Genomic DNA, 18,254 nt, shown 5'->3' on the forward strand with positions numbered 1-18,254 from the left:
ACACGTGTTTTGCCAAAAAAATGAAAAACTATAATTCTCTAGCAGTCCTGAAACCATTCTTCTATAGAAAGGACATACCACCACTAAGCTACAGACTCCCTTCTTTGGGTCAGTGTTTTTTGAATTCCATTTCACACTGTAAAATGAAAAGTGCATATGTGCCACATAAGCCTTTAAACTGGTGTTCAGGGCACCCTCCTGGACCAGCAGATGATACTATTTGAATCTTTACAAGTTGAGAAGGGCCTAGAACCCACGTTTTTAATAGCTGTTCAGATTGTACCCAAAGGAAGCACAACCATTTCTCCTCGAAAGCACATGTATATCCCAGTCTTTGAGGGAGAACTCAGCTACAAGAGAGATGTACACTGCACACGCTCTGAAAATACTCCACTGACTGAGCCCCTCAGGATGTAAATGCAATGGAAATGCAGTTTCTGGGTCCTGATTTCACTTAAATTCACTTAAATGTCACTTAAATTCCACTCTTGTGAAGACTAAGAAATCTCGGGCTTGCAAAAGTATGTTATCTGAATACCTAAGGGGAGGCTACTGCATTGTTGTTTCCTTTTGTTTTTCTAGGAGTGAAGGAAAGGAGGGAACAGACAGTTAGTTCCTGACCTCTACAGAGGCTACAGTCCAAGGTCAGCAAAGTAATACAACATATTATACTGTTATGGTCCAAAAAAAAGAGAGCTAATATACAGAAGTTAGAAGGAAGAGCAAAGGCAGAAGACAAGGAGGGAGAGGTTTCTTTGCACATTTTATCAATGATCTCCTGATTATGGCTCCTATTGACAGCTGTGTTAGGCAGGCTAAATGGCAATACCCCCAGATGGTAGAAAAACAATTCCAACTTGTTTTCAGCATTAGACAACCCAAATTTCAAAAAGAGAAGGCTTCAGGACCCCAGAGTCAACTTTGCTGCCCATTTTATGACCATAGGCAGCTGGTTTTGTTCTGCTAATCATTTTAGCTTCACAGGTTAAACACAAGAGAGCCACGAGAAGGAGAAATTCCTAAGCTGGTAGGAAGTTACCATCTTATCCTGTCCAGCCAAGCAGTCATTGAGGCCATAAGTACACAAATGACAAGACTGTAAGGCTTTGTCCTCAGCAAATATGAACTGCATAGGCCTTTCTATCACATACTACTTCATATTGCCACTATTTCTCACATCTTCTCAGCTCCTAATCAATTTCTGCAGTAACTTATGCCTTATTAATGCAGATAAAACTGAATAGTATGCAGAGAAATTGCAAGCAGGCAATCCCACCACCAGCCCAAACAACTACTAATTTATCAGATAGCTTCCTATTGGGTATTGGAACAACTGTCACTCAAACTCTAGATCTAAAAACTGAACCTCAAAACCAAACTACCCAGGTATTTCTATCAGAACAAGACAAAAAACATGGGGGGCAGAAATACCAGAGTAACAAAAGATCTCTCTTTTATAGCATTCCAGGCAATAATTTTGCATTTTAGTATTGTCCAAACTAAACCAGTTCAAGAGGAACACCAAATTCTTGGTTTTCAATTTAAATCAAAGCATCTCACTATAACAGTTATTCCAAAAGCAATACAGTTTCTAATCACTTGCCTGATTTAATACTCCTTTGAAAGCATAAAAGCATAGGGAGAAACTAAAAATTAACAGAAAACTTTTATTATATGCATAAACTAATCAAAGATGAAAATCAAGAAAAGCATGAACAAATCTGGAAACAAAAAGCAGAAAGCCTTACCTTGAAAAGCAGCTGCATTATGAGATATCAAAAATTTTAATGTAGCGCTTGATGTTTGAAGCACTTGCTGTATATCTTGCTTTGCTGCAGTCTGATATCTTTCTTCCATCTTCTTAGTACAGCATGTCAGTTTTTTAGAAGTACAAACCTGGAGATCAGCCCCTAGAGAAAGAGATAATTACATTGATTGCTATGAAACAGGAGTATGCAATACATAAATACACAGAAAACAGTTACACTTTTTTAAACATAAGAATAGACACATAACAGAAATACCCAAAGCTTTACAGACATCTGGCCTTGGTAAACAGAAAATAGAAGGGGATACTAACTAAAATTCTGTGGGAAGAGTACACTTATTACAGTCAATTTATGTCCCATAATTTCCCTGACACTGTAATCTTATTCCAGCTGTGAATACTGTTAAATAATGTTGATAAAATACATGGCATTGTACATAATCCAGACTACCGAACTGCTGGGCCAGGTCATGGCCCAGATTCTGTAAATCCTGGACTGGAAAGAGCTAGCTACTGCTAAATATTACAAATACATCAGTGGGAAGCCCATTCCTGATGAGTTTATAATTAATATTCTCCTACTAACTTTTATATGGAACAGTCATGAATTCCAGTCTAACTTCGCTTACTGTGTCTTTCTGTAATGTCTAACATTCCCATGTATCTGTCATGCCAATTCAATACTTCACCAACAGATTGGGAAATATTAACAGAAAAGAGCATCTTTTCAAATTTTGGGCATGCTGAAAGTCAAGAGGGGCAATTCAGTACTGTTATAACAATTGTCCATTTCATTGTTTATTTTAATAACTGGAGCATAATCAAGCATAAAAATACCTTAATACATTCCTTGTTATCCTATATTTAAAACCTTTATTCGCACTGTATGTAAACAATGTTTTCTAAAATGAGGAAACAAACATTTAATGAAAGAAGAAAGGTGTGAGAACTTAAATTGTATTAATACAAAATATCACTGTTCAATCCAAATTTTGTTCTCAGATACTGTGTTTCACTCACAGATATCACAAGATTTCTACCAAATATAGCAAGAAACTTTTATTATCCGCTCTGTGGACTAAATTCAGCTTCTGGGGTTGTATGCATATGCACCATTCTTTCTTCATAATAGGTAAAAAGGTAAGATCATGATCAGAAGAATAAAAGTAAGAAGTTAAAAAGTAAAAACTTAAATTCACATTGTCTTTGCCTCTATATTTGCTTTCAGCTCTTACACCACATCTTTTTACTCAAGCTTTAATTTCCCTACCACTAAATTCTCAAGATTTAACATCCCTTTTAAATCTTTCATTTTTTTTTCCCCCTATTTTTCTCCGATAAATCATTCTAAGGTAGTATGACTATAGTTATGGGGAAAAGGAGGCCTTACACATTTTGCACTCTAAATATTCCTTTAATTATCTTACATAAATTATGTGTTTTAAATAAAATATTCCAGAAAGCTAAAACGGAAAAGTTAAGCTACTGAGGGCTGGACCAGAGCATTCTGGAAGAATGGCAAAGTGTTTAAATTCATTATATCAAACTTAAGTCCCTTTATCCACGTGTTGGTTGAAGCGATCTTCATGAAGGGACTCACAGCCCTATATATTAAGTTCAGCTACACAATGGGGAAAAAATGTTATTACTTACATACAGCAACCCAAATCATGAAGCAGGAACCCACTGTGCCATATATAGACAGGTAGAAATGATCCAGAAGATTCCTTAGAAATCACATTTAGAAAACCACACCACCAGAATGAAATAGGTAAATGATAAGAACCACAAAACCAAACCAAACAAACAAAAACACACACACATAAAAACACCTCACACCACATAACAAAACAAACAAACAAACAAACAGTTATTCAAACCCTGAATGAACACTTATATCTACGGTACTACAGAAAAGCAATTAGATTCCCATGACAAATATACAAATTTCGCTTGCTAACTGCAGATAATATGGTCTCAGATTCAAACATTTTCGTCTGGCATCAGTGGTTTCCATCTTCAAAATTCCTGGTCCCTCCCTCCAAAAGCAGGTGTGGAAGGAAGACACATTTGAACCTCCAGTGGTAAATACTACAAAATTTCTCTTAATTTTTGAAGGATCTTTTCTGCTTCATGCTTTAGGTGATATGATGTAAGCTTTCAGACAAAACTAATGAATTTTGGTGAAAAGTGCTGTCAAGGAATTGATGTATCTCCTTCATATTTACAAAGACAACTGTTTGACTCCATATATACAACAACAGTTTAGTGCTCATGGTAAGAATGTGTGCTTTGAAATAAATCCATTTCACAGACATAAGCAGAAGTAAATGTCATGTTAAAGGAAAACCAGCACATACTATTAAAAAAATCCTATTTACTAACTACCACATAGAAATCACAAATCTGAGATTGCCTTCATGGTAGCATGCAAAAGTAAGAACATAACCTCTAGATGTGAAAATGATCTAAGCAAGTGATATCCCTGTAAATCTCTTTGAAGTGGCTTCCAGTAGATGTTTAACACACAGTGATTAGTATACCTACAAATCACAGTCTGGGAAGCTGGACATCTTCACTATCACAAGAAAAAGTTAAAACATTATTTTAATGCAGGTACAAATCACTGATCTTCTGCAAGTATTAAGAAATGTTATTTCTTAAGTGTTATACTATTGCTACAAGGTATCTTCTTCCTCATATAGTTTGATGGTTTTGAAGGTTATTTATCCTCATCATTTATTTTAAAATAGAATTTCCATGTTCTTCAGTATGTAATTTTTTTACGGCTTACAAACTAAGTAATGTCTCCCTTCTAGCTATATTTACAAATCTCTTGTCATGTGAAAACTCATATATTCCATCCACCAACATTCCAAGTCAGCAGAAGAATGAAAATAATGCTGAAATATTAAAGTGGTCTATTAAATTATCTATTTATTAACTACTCTAGTATTTATGTTATTCATGCCAAAGAAAATGCTTAGTATCAGAGTCAGCCAAAACCAAAGGTGTTTCCCTTTGAGCAACATTAATAATCATCTTAAAGTAATTTTCTTATGAACATTGAAAGAAAAACATTCATCAGCACTCCACAACCTCAGAAACCATATAAACGTCTCTATACAGCCTCACTCTCCTCCATCTCCTCCTGCACAGCCCATGCTTCCCCAAGCCACATTTCAATCTTTTGACCCCACTGCGTCCAAACTCCCAGTCCAGACCAGCTTTCCAATCTGCACTGCTGACCATCCCTTCCTTCCTACAAAATTCCCGGTCCTAGACATCACCACCCCACTCCCAAAATACTGAAGACTTCTCTCATCGTACCTTTCCTTACAAAATAATGGCATAGCCTGCAATAGTTCAAATCACAGCCAAGGGTAAAACAAAGCAGATGTAGAAACCGCTACATCATGTAAGAGTGGTATAAATTCAACAAGGACAAGTGTAGGGTCCTGCACCTGGGGAAGAATAACCCCAGGCACCAGTACAGGTCAGGGGTGGATCTGCTGAAAAGCAGCATTGCACAGAAGAACTTAGGAGTTCTGGTGGACAACAGCTTGACTATAAGTCAGTAATGTGCCCTTTTGGCCAAGAAGGCCAACAGTATCCTGAGGTGCATTAAGAAGAGTGTGACCAGCAGTTTGAGGGAGGTTCCCTCTTTACAGTGGTACCCAACGATATAATGAGGGGCAATGGGCACAGACTGAAGCAAAGGAGGTTCCACCTAAACATGAGGAGAAACTTCTTCACTTTGAGGGTGTCAGACCACTGGAACAAGCTGCACAGAGAGGTTGTGGAGTCTCCTTCTCTGGAGACATTCAAAACCCACCTAGACACATTCCTGTGCAATCTAGGTGTACCTCCTCTAGCAGGTGGGTTGGAATAGATGATTTCCAGAGGTCCCTTCCAAACCCAACCATTCTGTGATTCCGTAATGCAGATGAGCTGCTCTGGATACAGGCCTCTATGCAGGGGGCAATAGCTGCAGAGAATGTAAAACACAATAAAAGTGAGGAAGGAGCAGCAGTGGGAACAAATCTAGTCACAGGACCCCAAGCAACTGCTGCAGATGCTTATGCTTAAGGCTGGACAAGTCTAGGACTTAAAATGGGCAAAGATGGAACCTGAACTACATGAAAATTTGTTTTTCTGCAACCTATAGCTGTAGTTATTATGACAGTTGTTTAAAAGTTGAATTTGTTTTTCAAGGCACTGGTAATGGCTTCAGCAAATTTTAGACCTGGAAAGAGAGAGTACGTTACTCAAATGAATGGATCAAGAGACCAGATTAGTGGTGCATGATTCAAATAAAGAAATGTAAGGATTAAAGCTATGTTCATCCTACCTGTTCCAGGGGTGACTTATGCTGCACGTGTATAAAACACATACACCTTCAGGTACAATTACTCTAATGTAAAACAGGTTTAAATTGACATTATTTAAGGAAATAAAGCAATGCAACATTCTATTAATCCTTTTAAATCCTCTCACTCATGATTAGATACATTTGCTGTCATACTGAATTCTAATTAATTTAAATATTAGCTGCAGTAAATGAGACTTTGAAAACAGTATATTGTTAAAACAGCAAGCACCAAGCTGGACTAACATACCACCCACTTACAACAATTTAAAGGAACGATAAATAAGCCTGCAGCAATATTTACTCGTCACACCAGAAAGGTCTATCCACAGGTTTGACACACAGTTCTCTATCTGCACCCCCCCTTTTTTTTTATTCTCAAAGGATATCACAGTATGAGATAAGACAAGGTATAGCCTGTAGCATGCCAGCAGCAACACACCTAAGAAAAGGTGTTTATACTGATAGCAATATTTACCGTATTACATCACAACAGCCTTTTCTCCTTTTTGGTTACTGAATATTACCTTCTGGTTGTAACAAAAACCAACTCACTACGGTAGAAAAAAGGCAGGCAGCTATCTAGTCATGTAATAGACACTGAAAAAGAGAGGAACCACGTTAAGTTGTTTGGACACATTTCAATACCACACCAATTTCAGACTTACTGTATTCTTTATTCCCCTATATGTGTTCTTTAGGTTCTCTTCTGAAAAGGAAAAGTTTTACTTATGTTTGCTTATTTTAAAATAGATTCTGTATTTTTTAAATTTATTTCTGCATATGATTTCTCTTTAACCTTCGAACAAATCAGCAAAAAGTTCAAAAAGAAAGAATTAGTCATATCAACTGATCTATTAGTGTTTGTCTATTGGTCTCACATTGACAAACCAAGCAGTTTTACAGTCCTTTGCAGTACTTGTTTTTTTTCTGAAACTCCAAGGAGAGTCTTTTATCTTCATAAAGAAGTTTCTAGTCAGCGTAGCTTATGAAGAAAGAGTGCCGAGGAGGTGAGATGGAGGGATCAATCGTGATATTACACATTTAGGACAGAGAGATCTTTTAACCCTCATGCATGGATTTTGAGGTGTCTGGTACATAATTATATTAATACTGCTGCTCAAACTTGCATTTGGTAACTAATAAGTCCATTAATTTAAGTACAGCCGAAATGGTACTGTACAATGGAAATATCCTATTAATATAATATTTTTGTCCTCTAAGATGGCCTCAAGAAATAGAAGCTGAATAGCTAGGCACAAATTCATCATTTCATCAATATATCTAATCAGACAAACACCCGGATTAAATTATGAACTCCTATGTTGCTGAAACCTCTTGGGTTATTAGAAATTTTACTATGTGATATATGTTGAAATTAATGTCTGACCTTGCCCAAAGCCCATCTTTGTCAAGAAACATGCTCAGCACCTACTCTAGAGACTGACACAGAAGCTAAGTTGGAGCAACCTGGAGCGTGGCTTTTCCTCAAAGCTGCATCAGTTTTATAAGGTCAAAACCACTAATCAAATTATTTAATTTCTAGATATACAGAATATAACTCATTGCTCCTATATTATTCTGAAAAAGGTCTCTCCACTCTTCCTGCAATGTGCTCCAGTCTACCATTAGCTCTGAGACTCCTCATAAAGGCTTTGGCTTCCAAACACTTGTACTCTACCAGACCCTGGAAGCAATCATTCTCAATATGCTCCTTGCTTCCAATTTCACAAAGCAGCCTAGGAACCCAAATCACTCATCGCACGTACCTCTCTTTTATAAATAATCAATATAATTACCTATTTACATAAAATTACAAATATTTATTTTCTAGAGCAATTATTAGTAAATAGTAATTAGTTTGAACCAGAATTAAATGACAAAGAGAAGGATAAATTAATATAGGTGGAACATAATGAATACACTCAAATCCGTTTTTCAAGGCTAGGTTCGCTATTTTAGTACAGTTGAAGTGAAAAGCATTAAGAATCACAAGGGTAATTAAAAAAATAAAATTAAACATTTGCATTAACATCATCAACAAGAATTTATATGTTTTAGTTGTTCTCTAGGGGCACATATGCAGAGATCAATCACAGTCTTTATTGACCATAGCTTTCGACAAGGTCTATGATCTTAAATACTAGTCTGAAATATTAAGTATATCTTTTTTAGAGCATCATGTGTTTCCATGGTATTCAAGTATTACAAAAAAGTATTTTGCCTTTCTCTGTTACATATGTCATTGATTTGTTAAATAAAGGAGCGAGGTTTGTACTGGGCTGGAGTTAAGTTTGATCCAAATGCAGCATGGACAATGCCTTTCGGGTTTGGTTTGTTTTGTGTTTGTTTATGACTTCTTTAAACATCCTCCGCTTTTTTTCTCTTCTGTGTTGTTTTTTTGTTTGATTTGGGGGAGTAGCAGGGCAGGGTTGGTTGGTTTTGATTTGTTTGAGTTTTTTGCAGGTGTAGGGGGAATCAGCCATTTGATTTGGCTGTTTGCTAAATTGCCACAACTGTTACTGAAGAGCCAGAGTAAAACTTTTGGCATGTTACCCCTTAGGAAAACGTATGACAGCAGCTATAAGACAAAAAAGACAACACAACTAAAACCCAACTAATGAAGTGACTCTTCAAAGCATGCAGAGTGCCCACTTGATAATTCATAACTTATGTTGGTGTTTTTTTTCTGCTTTTTTTTTTCTGCTTTGGAGTTGTCTGCAGAAGGGCAATGCACAGTAATAAATCTACACAACAGTAGAGAAAAAGGGCTCCTGAATTTTAACCTTGGCAGCACCACAGTGGTGGTGGGATCGCTAATAATTTCATTCATGATTTCTTCAGGAAGTACAAATTCTGTTACGTAGTTATTGGTTTCGACTCTATGTGGGCCTGGGCACATCTTAGCTGTGGGATGCTGTACACTTCCCAGACACTGGGTCCCCACAGGGGTACTGGCCATGTATCAGCTCCATACTGAGCTCCAGGCACTTGATGTTCTCCTCCAGCACAGGGGTAGGAAGATTTATCCACACGGGCTGTGAGGGAGCTGAGGGAGACATCAGTCAGTGGATGAAGTAGGTCCTGCCAAGCAGCTTTCACACTGCCTCTCTATTTCCCCTCTCTTCTTGTGTAATTTCAGGACTACTGTACGCTATGTTTTAGTTGTTATTGTAGTGAAGATTAATTCATTGATGTTAAAAAGAGGAAAGTGCTACAGTTGTTTAGCTTCTAGTATCAGTTAAAGTCATTGATGTTAAATACACACACAGATATCACGCTTTTAACTCAAGACTCTTCTCTGAAAATGTAAAGTGGTAAATTGTATATCTTCCTGATTGGCTTTGGGCTCTAGATTTCCTGATCAAAACTAATTTTTCTTCTTTTTGTCCTTCATTTTGGAACACATTTATCACAGGAAGGTTACTACATTTAACTCAAGTCTATTCCTAGTGCAGAATAAAAAGAGAGAAAAAAGAACGCCAGGTTTTCCTGATGCTACCCTCAGTTGTAACACACACCATTTTGTTTTACTAATAACATGAAAGCAATCACATTTTACAGGGCCCAGAGTCTGGATATTGGGGAAACAGAGAGCCCATGCTAATATTCAAGGGATCTTCAGCAGTGGAGGAGCTTGTGAGACTAATGAGCAGGTGCACATATCTGTTTGCTAGCAAACATTAAGCTCGACCAATTTGATGAAGAGGAGAGCAGAAGGCGACTGGCACAGTAGTTAAGGGGAATCAGTCACAGATATTAGACTGGAAGGCCGTGACATTGACATTCAAGGGTTCCATGAATGCGGGTGTGCTTGTGATTTGTAAAGGAAGTGTGTGTTTTCACTAGCAACCATCACCAGTGAACTCTCAGAGTGTACCCAGCAGCCAGGAGGAATTTCCAGAAGCAGCACTTTCTGGATTTGGCAGTTCCTATAACATTCTTAACACCAGGAAACAAACAGGCAAAGCCGTAGCTCTGCACACACCCGAAAGACTCAGGCACAGCTGGAATAACTGAGACATGACGAAACAGCTTTATTGATCACTGTGCAGCAACAGATGGCTAGTATTTAAAAATAGTAAAAAAACACCTCACTAGCAAGTATATAAGATGACCTACCTTACCCTCCAAATCATAGCAGATAGTAACTACATGTAAATCTCCTCTCTCTGCTTGGAACTGAAGATTTATGAGAGAAAACTTGATGAAGTGTTATTATCAAGTTGCCTCAAATGCAAATAATATTGTGTTGCATATAGCATCATTTTAGTCAATGGCGTTGTATAATAAACCGTGATTTCACAATCAGAAGTGTACAGCTGAGTTGTTAAACCAAGGAAAAAATAGAACTTCTATTATTTATCATTCTTCTACTGACTTGATATGTCTCTTTCACAAGTAAACAGCTTTATTTCTTAGAAGAAATTATCTCCTTTTTCCTATGAAGTTCACAAAATCAGATCTTGCACAAAACCTTTGGGCAATTTTTCCAATATGTATGATCTCTCGACAACTACGTTTTAGTTATTAACAAATACTATACATGTCATCTTCTCATGTGCAATTCCATATGTATATAGGTACAGACATGCATAATACCCATTTAGTATTAAAATTAAATAACTTAAAGATTAGCTCTATTACCCAAATTGTGCTTAATATTTTAAACAAATGTTGGGCACTACTTAGCTTTCAAATCTTCTGCACTTTGCCTCTTGTAAAGCAGAAGCTAATATGAAATTTTATCTAGGCTTATGATGGGCTTTAGAATAGCTTCAAGAAGACATTTAGACTTACAGCAAAACTCTGAAATAATAATGAATATTTGTTTATGGTTTCAGCTGACTCTTCATTATTCTTTTATTCCCTTGATGTTACGGTAAATAATTTTTAAGCAACATCTTATTAACATGGATATCATTCCCAACCCTAAGGGAACTTTGTTTTATACTTTAAGACTGCTAATCACGTACGTATAAAGAACATTATATTGACCTACTTCTGTTCCAGCTCATTAAACATAGCTGCTTTTACTGGTCAGGAAAAAGTAACTAGATACAACATGCAAATTAACTGAACTGACTAAGAATGGAGTGGTTGCTCAGAATCCACAGAGCGGCTTTGTACTTGTTTCTTTATCGAGCTACAGAACAAGCAACAGCTTACAGATAATGTTTCGAAAGAGAATACGTAAACCAACAAGTGAAACGGGCTATTAAATTTCAGTACAGCAAATATAAAAAAAAAAAACAACCCACAACACCACACCACTTATTTTCTGTGTTTTCACATCTGAAGAGTCATCCTATCTTCCAGAAGAATCGTTTTGTGATAACCAATTATTTTGAAACACAGTAAGAAAATATTTTCTGCTCCAATAAGGAATATTGGCTCTTTTCAGTACCAAATTCTGAAGGCTCTACACTGCAATCTATTTTTAGACAAAACCACAAGACAGCAAGAAGTGAAGTAACTTAGACTGTAATAAATGTCTATTAACATAAACAGTTAAAGTATAGGAAAAGTTTTACAACTGAAAACAGTCTATATAGGCGCAGTAAAGGTAGTTCAGCAATAATATAATGTAACTATTCTTAGGTTTAGGTTTACCGGTTTCTAGAAGATCTGGAACTGATTTCAAACTTTCATTCATGGTCTCAACCATACACATCCATATTTTCAGTAACTTGAAATAAACAAGTGCTGACAGGATGAGGACGTAAATTGCTAAGAAGAGAAAATACCAGATGCGTGGTAAATTTCTGCCTGTCTACTTAGACAAATACTTCCATGAGATCAAATCCAGAGTCTAAAAAACCCCAGAACAGACCTAAGATTGTCATGATAAACAGTGCCTGAAAGCAGTTGTTCAAACCAGTGGTTTATCACAAAATGGATTTGCAACCTGTATCAGACATAAATCCTTCTCATGCTTGCCCTCTAATATATATTAACTTATTTTTGTTACAGCCACCTCTCCAGACTTAGCATTAATCACCATCATTACGATCGCTGTGAAACACTTCAGCATTGCCAAATGAGGCAGGGCTCAGCATCAAAGCCCTGGCCTTGACTGTCCACACTGTTGAACTATCACCTCACCTCTTTCTGTGACTCTGTTCAGATGGCACCAGGATTTCCCTCAATGTGGTGCCCAGCTGCCCTTCTAGATATGGTGCATTCTTCAGACCGCTTTCAGAGGATACCGTAGGCAACACTGCAGTACAGGTTTGGCTCCTTCCTAACATCCTTTGAGACCATCATCCTACCAGCAGGCACCCTAGCGAGGTACAGGCATCCCTCCATGCACCCACACAACATGCAATCATGTTACACCACACTCGTTGCCTGCAAAAAAGCTGTCCTTTTTATAACACTGTTTGAATTGCAGGGAAAGGGAACTCCAAAAATTCATAGTGCTTTGGCATTACAAGAGTATTATACTGGATGTAGAGAAGACTCAAGAGCAAACACTACTGAGTGAGGACAGTCAGTCCCTTCCACAACGATGTAGACGAGAGCCAATCTGTTCCACTCTGCACAAGAACCAGGAGTTGGTCTTCTGCCCTGTATTTAGCAGCATGGACACTGAAATATGGTAGATAGAAATGGGAAAACTGCTAGGTAGTTGAGCTAATTTCTTTGTTGTTTTTAATCCCCAAATGTTTTAAGAATTGTTTCACAGTGACCTTCTTGTGGATCCAGAGGTGCTCTTCACCTAAAACTTTATCTGGAGATCTGAATGTCAGTTTGACAGAGTAACTGGAAGTGCCCCTGTCTGCACACATCAAGAAGAAAAATATTTTCTCAATTAGACTTCAAACAGAACAAAAATCCAGATTACCTGAATGTAACTCATATTACAAAATCAAATTAAAATTCAAAGGCAATCTGATCTGGGTTTTAATCTGACTTCCACAGTTACATTAAGCTGCATTCGCAAAAATATTTTAACTTGAATTAACAAAAGAGTATAACACACCAGTTTTTTCTGATATCATCTCATCCTTCAAGTATAGTTTGTCTTGCTCATTCAGTTGCATATCCTTAACAATTGTCTATCCAAAAGCTTTTGCAGTCACAAAGTCTTCACTCTTTATTATGCTTCTTGTTCTCATAACTGTACACAAGACCTCCCAAATGCACTGTAAAGAAACCTACAAATAAACCTACAAACAAAAGAAAACAAACAAACAAAAACAAAACAAAACAAAACAAACAAACAAAAAAACCCACACAACACCCTACTGAGAACTTAGAAAAATATCTCCAGCATTTTTTTCCACTTCATCAGGAAGTGTTTGATTCTAAAGTTCGAGCAAACTTAACATTTTTCAATAAGCCATGGAATTCAGCTTTTTGGTGCAATCAGAAGCCTGACAGTTTGCTCACTGACATACCAACTGGACGCCCTTTGTCAAGAAGGCAAGGGTGACTGGTTTACTGTCCATCCCATTCTGCTATTCTACATATTCTGATAGAAGGAAACCAGAGAAGAAAGAACAAGAATCTGTCTGAACAATGAGCGACTAGAGCTAAAAGCTCTAGCTTTATTATCATATATAGGGCATAAGGGTAGAATTCTTCCAGAAAGTTGTTTAGGTTATGATACCAGAAACTGAGCATAGGAAATAAAAATATGTTTTAAAAAAAAAAAAAAAAGCATTCTGCAGACAACTATTTTTTTTTTTTTAAATAACCCAAGTCACATATATCTACAAAAATAAAATTAAATTTAAAAAAAAATACACACACACTTTGAGGCCTTTTTATATTTAATTCATGCTTTGCATGTTGTTTGATTCTCCAGACAACAAAAAGGGTCTGTTAGGATTTCTAATTCTTGAGGTTTTTCTGTACAGTCTCAGCACTGCACTACTAGCACAGATCACACAGGAAAAAGCAAAGTATTTTTGCAACTTAAAATCAGTATGAAAGTGATAAGTGTTTCAATATACTATGTGATGGGGGTGAGCATAAGTCTGTACTACAGTTCACAAATCACTCTTACAGTTTACAAAAAACTGAGCACAGTTAGCCAAGCTTCTTCATTGCTGGGAGGTAGGAAAAAAAAAACACCACACACACAACAACAAACACAAAAAACCACAATCACACAACTTGATTTTGTTAAAGAAATTAATTTGTCTTGATTATTAGTTGCCAGTTTCAACACCAGGATATCCTGTGTTACATGAGTGGTAACACAAATTCAAAAGATCGCCTTTGTGCATGTATCTGGCATTTTTGCATATTTTTGCTCCTTTAAAGATACATGAACTACATACAATCACTGCAAAACTAATTATATAAAATAATGCATAGTTTTTTGAACTAATATAACTTCAAAATATGGCCACATGGCAGTCTCCAAATGAAAAGAATAATAATTTCCATTATTTGCTGATATAAATCTGCTTAGTTTTTAAGTATCACTAAGAAAAGTAAAAAAACACAATTGTGAATGCTATAGTATTTTATTTTAATATAGACAATGAAAACAAGGCAAATATAAGCCAACTTCTTCCCTACAATTTTATTGACTGTAGAGGTAGCCTTCCACTGTATGCAAATTCATACACCAACTAACATTCCCACTCTTTCAGCTAGTGATCCTTTTCCACATAAACAGTGTGATTCTGCTTAAGACACTTAAAGGTGTCCTTGTACAAGCTAGGTCAAAGGTACCACTAAAATAAAGAAATGTCAACAATATGAGAGAGACAAAGGATCTACACAGCTTGGTCTGAAGTCAACACCTACAGTTTGATTGCTGAGTAGCTCCCAGATGTCACCGTCTGCATTGACAGTGCAGAGCAGCTGCCCACAGGTAGCAGCTGAGATGCCACAAGTATCCCACTCACCGTTGCTCCAGAAGAATGTGAGTCTCCCGGAGGTTTCACACCTGCTGGCTCCATGAGGATGTTCCAGAGACTTTAGGGAAACTCAAATGGTACCAGATGCCTCCATTTAAGCAACTGAACTAAGCCTTAAAAGGGCAGATTGGATACCTGCTTTCACAAGTGGACATCTACATAAAGTGTTTATGTGTGTTACAGTATTACTAACACACACATTTCTAAGTGCCATCAGAAAAGGTTTTAAAATATTTTTCACTTCTTGCCTCATAAGAAGGCTTAACATAGAAGATCAGTAGCAAAAGTGACGTTTCTTTCCTTTTCACATTCTGTTTCCAGCCTACAAATACCTTTAATTTCACCTAAACCTTCTAAAATAGTCATTTAATCCCCATTTTCTTGTCATCTCTAATTCTGAAAAGGTTTTACTGTTCACAGGTATTTGTTTCATGTAGCTCTGCAATCAACGCTAATCAGAGCAAGAACTCTGATGCTTGTCCTCAGCTCCTTGAGTGCTGGTGTTTCCCAGGCTGTCCACAGCCACGTAATTCCTTCAGAGAGTGAAAGGCTGCTGAGCACACAGCTGCACCGCATCTCCTGCCGACTGCTGCTTGCAGGGGCAAGTGGAGAAAAGAATTATTTTATTACTCTTATAATTCAAAGCCAGCTTTTGCTTCAGGAACAGGAAATACAGAAAAGTCAAAAGAAGAAAAGGAGAGTGGTATTATAAAAATATTATGGAGGAAGGGAGAAAAATCAGAGAGCAGGGCAAAAGAAACATACATAAGGCACCATAGCTCTTTTGAGACATTTCCTTCCTACTCCCACTATATAACTGAATGTATGGTATCAAAATAAATGACAATGGCAGAGAAAGTGTAATGGTTACATTAGACTAAGGAATGAGAAGAATATAGACAAACTGATACCACATCACTCATACTGATGCTATTCACAGAAATCAACACAAAAAAATTCAAATCGCTGACAGGACTTTGACTCACATTTCTCTTTCCAGACATCTTCATTCGCACAGCATCTAATCATGCTTTCCAATTAAAGTGTTTATTTCATTTTTAGTGAAGAGAATAATAACATCTGCAGCTAAGGACAATGTAAGAAGACAACACCTGTCATCAAATGTACTGGTAACCTAAATATAGTACCTTGATTTGTAAACTGCACATGCAATATTGAGTGTCTTAAGTTTAGAATTATCCATTATGTTTTAAATTAGAGTCATTTAAAAATTAAAAAGAAACACCTGTATTTTGAAGTGATTCCTTTAGGTATAAACATAGTATGCCTTATATCAGCTTTCAAAAACTAACAAAAAAAAAACCTCACGGACTATCTTTAAAAAAAAAAAAAAAAAAAAAAAAAGAGGCTATTGATATTTTAAAGTAAGGGGAATGTAAATTCAGCTTTAGTTACATGAAGAAATTATATTCTGGCAGGAAAAGTATTGACTCACATGTTCTAGTTAACTTGTCATCTAAACACAAACACACTTTACAGATGGGGGGGGGGGGGGGGGGGAAATCTCTGACCATGAAAATATCTGCATTTTAGTTTTGTGATTAGCACCGCTAAAATGAATTGAGGTTTTTAGGAGTCTGGAAACAACTCTAAGAAGGTGTGTGTTATTACATACACGCTTTGTCAAATAACTTAGCATCCACTTTAAAAAAAGTTTCTTTATTGATATAAATGTTAGGATGTACTCAAATTGTCAGGAAGACATTACTTTCCAGGAATTTTATTGTTACATCTATAATCAGAAGTTCAGTAGACTAAACGTGCAGATGCACCACTTGCAGTGGTGCAAATCATTCTAATTTCACACAAGACCAACTCCGAAAGCCCAAGACGCAGTTCGGTGTCTTTCCCCTTCCTTCAGGGCTTGCTCTGGCACCGACGTATCTGTGCCTGTCCACGGACGGCTGACAGCAGGGTGACCCTCCAGCTCAAACCGGCTCCCTCCTCTGCGCGGCACCCGGTACGGCACGGAAGTGGGCACCAGGGGATTTTAGGCAAGTGTCGGGGTGCTCCAGTTTTTGCAGAGCCCACACCCCGAGTAAGGAGCCAGCCTCCCCTCCACCACAACGACCAAATCAACCCCCGATGTCAGTAGAAAGCCAGGTCCGGCCGTTCGAACGCTCCCCGGCCGCGGCGACGGGCGCAAGGGCGCGGACAGCGGGTGACAAGAGATGCCCAGCGGAGCTGCAGCCCCGCCGCCGGCACCAGCCACTAATCACCGCCAGCGGCACCAAATTCAAACCCGCTGTCCCCGCACACAGGCAGGGCAGCTCCCGGCGCCTTCTGCCCCCGGCAAGTTTTCCCTCACCTGCCCGCGGGGACTCCGGGATGCCTCTCAGGGGGCCGAGCTGCCGCAGCTGGAAAACTTTCCGGACACCCTCGCAGCTCGGCGGGGGCTCCGCATCCCCCGAGGCGGCGGCCAGGAGCAGGACGCCGAGCCTGAGGACGCTGAGACTCTTCACCCCCATCGCTCGCCCGCTGCCGCACGGACCGCGACACAGGCACCCCCGACGCGGCCGGTCCCGTGTCCGCCGGCGCGGGGTAGGAGGGCGAGGCTGCCGGTGCCGGTACCGCCCCCGCCGGGACCCTCCCCCGGCCCGGCCCACTGCTCCCCCTGAACGAGGAGGGGCGCACCCCCTGCCCCGGGGGCGACAGCAGGAGGGCGCTGCCCACTACCCGAGTCGCGGTGATTTCACACCCCCCGTCGGGGACCGTTTGGGGAGCGGAGGAGACCCCACCTACAAGCCGAAGTGTTGGGGGTGCGGTGTGGGGAGGAGAAACCTGCAGGGAAAGGAAGCAGCGCACTGGTAGGTAAGAAAGAAACCCCAGCAAGCATCAAAAAAAAAGAGAGATTTAAAATAATTGGGAGTGCTTTTAAGAACTATTCGAAATAGCCTAACAAGCAGGCAGTATCATACACAATCCAGTTTGGCTTCAAATCCCAAACTTTTGCTTTTCTGACAGAAGTCTCCAAGAATTCAGCTATCTTCAAGAGGTCTTCAGAAGTCTCAGTTATCTCAGGCAAAAGTGACAAAGGACCAGTTTACAAAACCCTCTCATGTTTACAAGCCAAAGTCCAAAGGCATCTGTCAGAGCAGACAAGGAAGCAGCTGGGACTCATCAGGTTATCTTCTAAATAGCTTCCTTGATGCCAGAGTTAAGAATTCCCCCCATGCACAAATTCAAATGTCACACCTTACCCCGTATAGCTGGAAAT

General features: G+C 38.6%; 1 protein-coding gene across 1 annotated transcript in view; it reads right to left on the reverse strand.

The window, feature by feature from the left end:
• The window catches only part of GPC5 (glypican 5), a gene marked incomplete at both ends in the record, with an annotated part of 657,041 nt that extends 639,536 nt beyond the window's left edge, over positions 1–17,505 (reverse strand). The window contains 2 exons of the mRNA XM_080347059.1: positions 1,749–1,910; positions 17,346–17,505. Of these exons, the coding sequence (XP_080203185.1) occupies positions 1,749–1,910; positions 17,346–17,505 (322 nt within the window). The remainder of the gene's footprint in view (positions 1–1,748; positions 1,911–17,345) is intronic.
• Positions 17,506–18,254: the final 749 nt, after the last annotated feature.

The sequence above is a fragment of the Nesoenas mayeri genome, assembly GCF_963082525.1.
Source record: "Nesoenas mayeri genome assembly, chromosome: 1".
NCBI classification, from domain to species: domain Eukaryota; kingdom Metazoa; phylum Chordata; class Aves; order Columbiformes; family Columbidae; genus Nesoenas; species Nesoenas mayeri.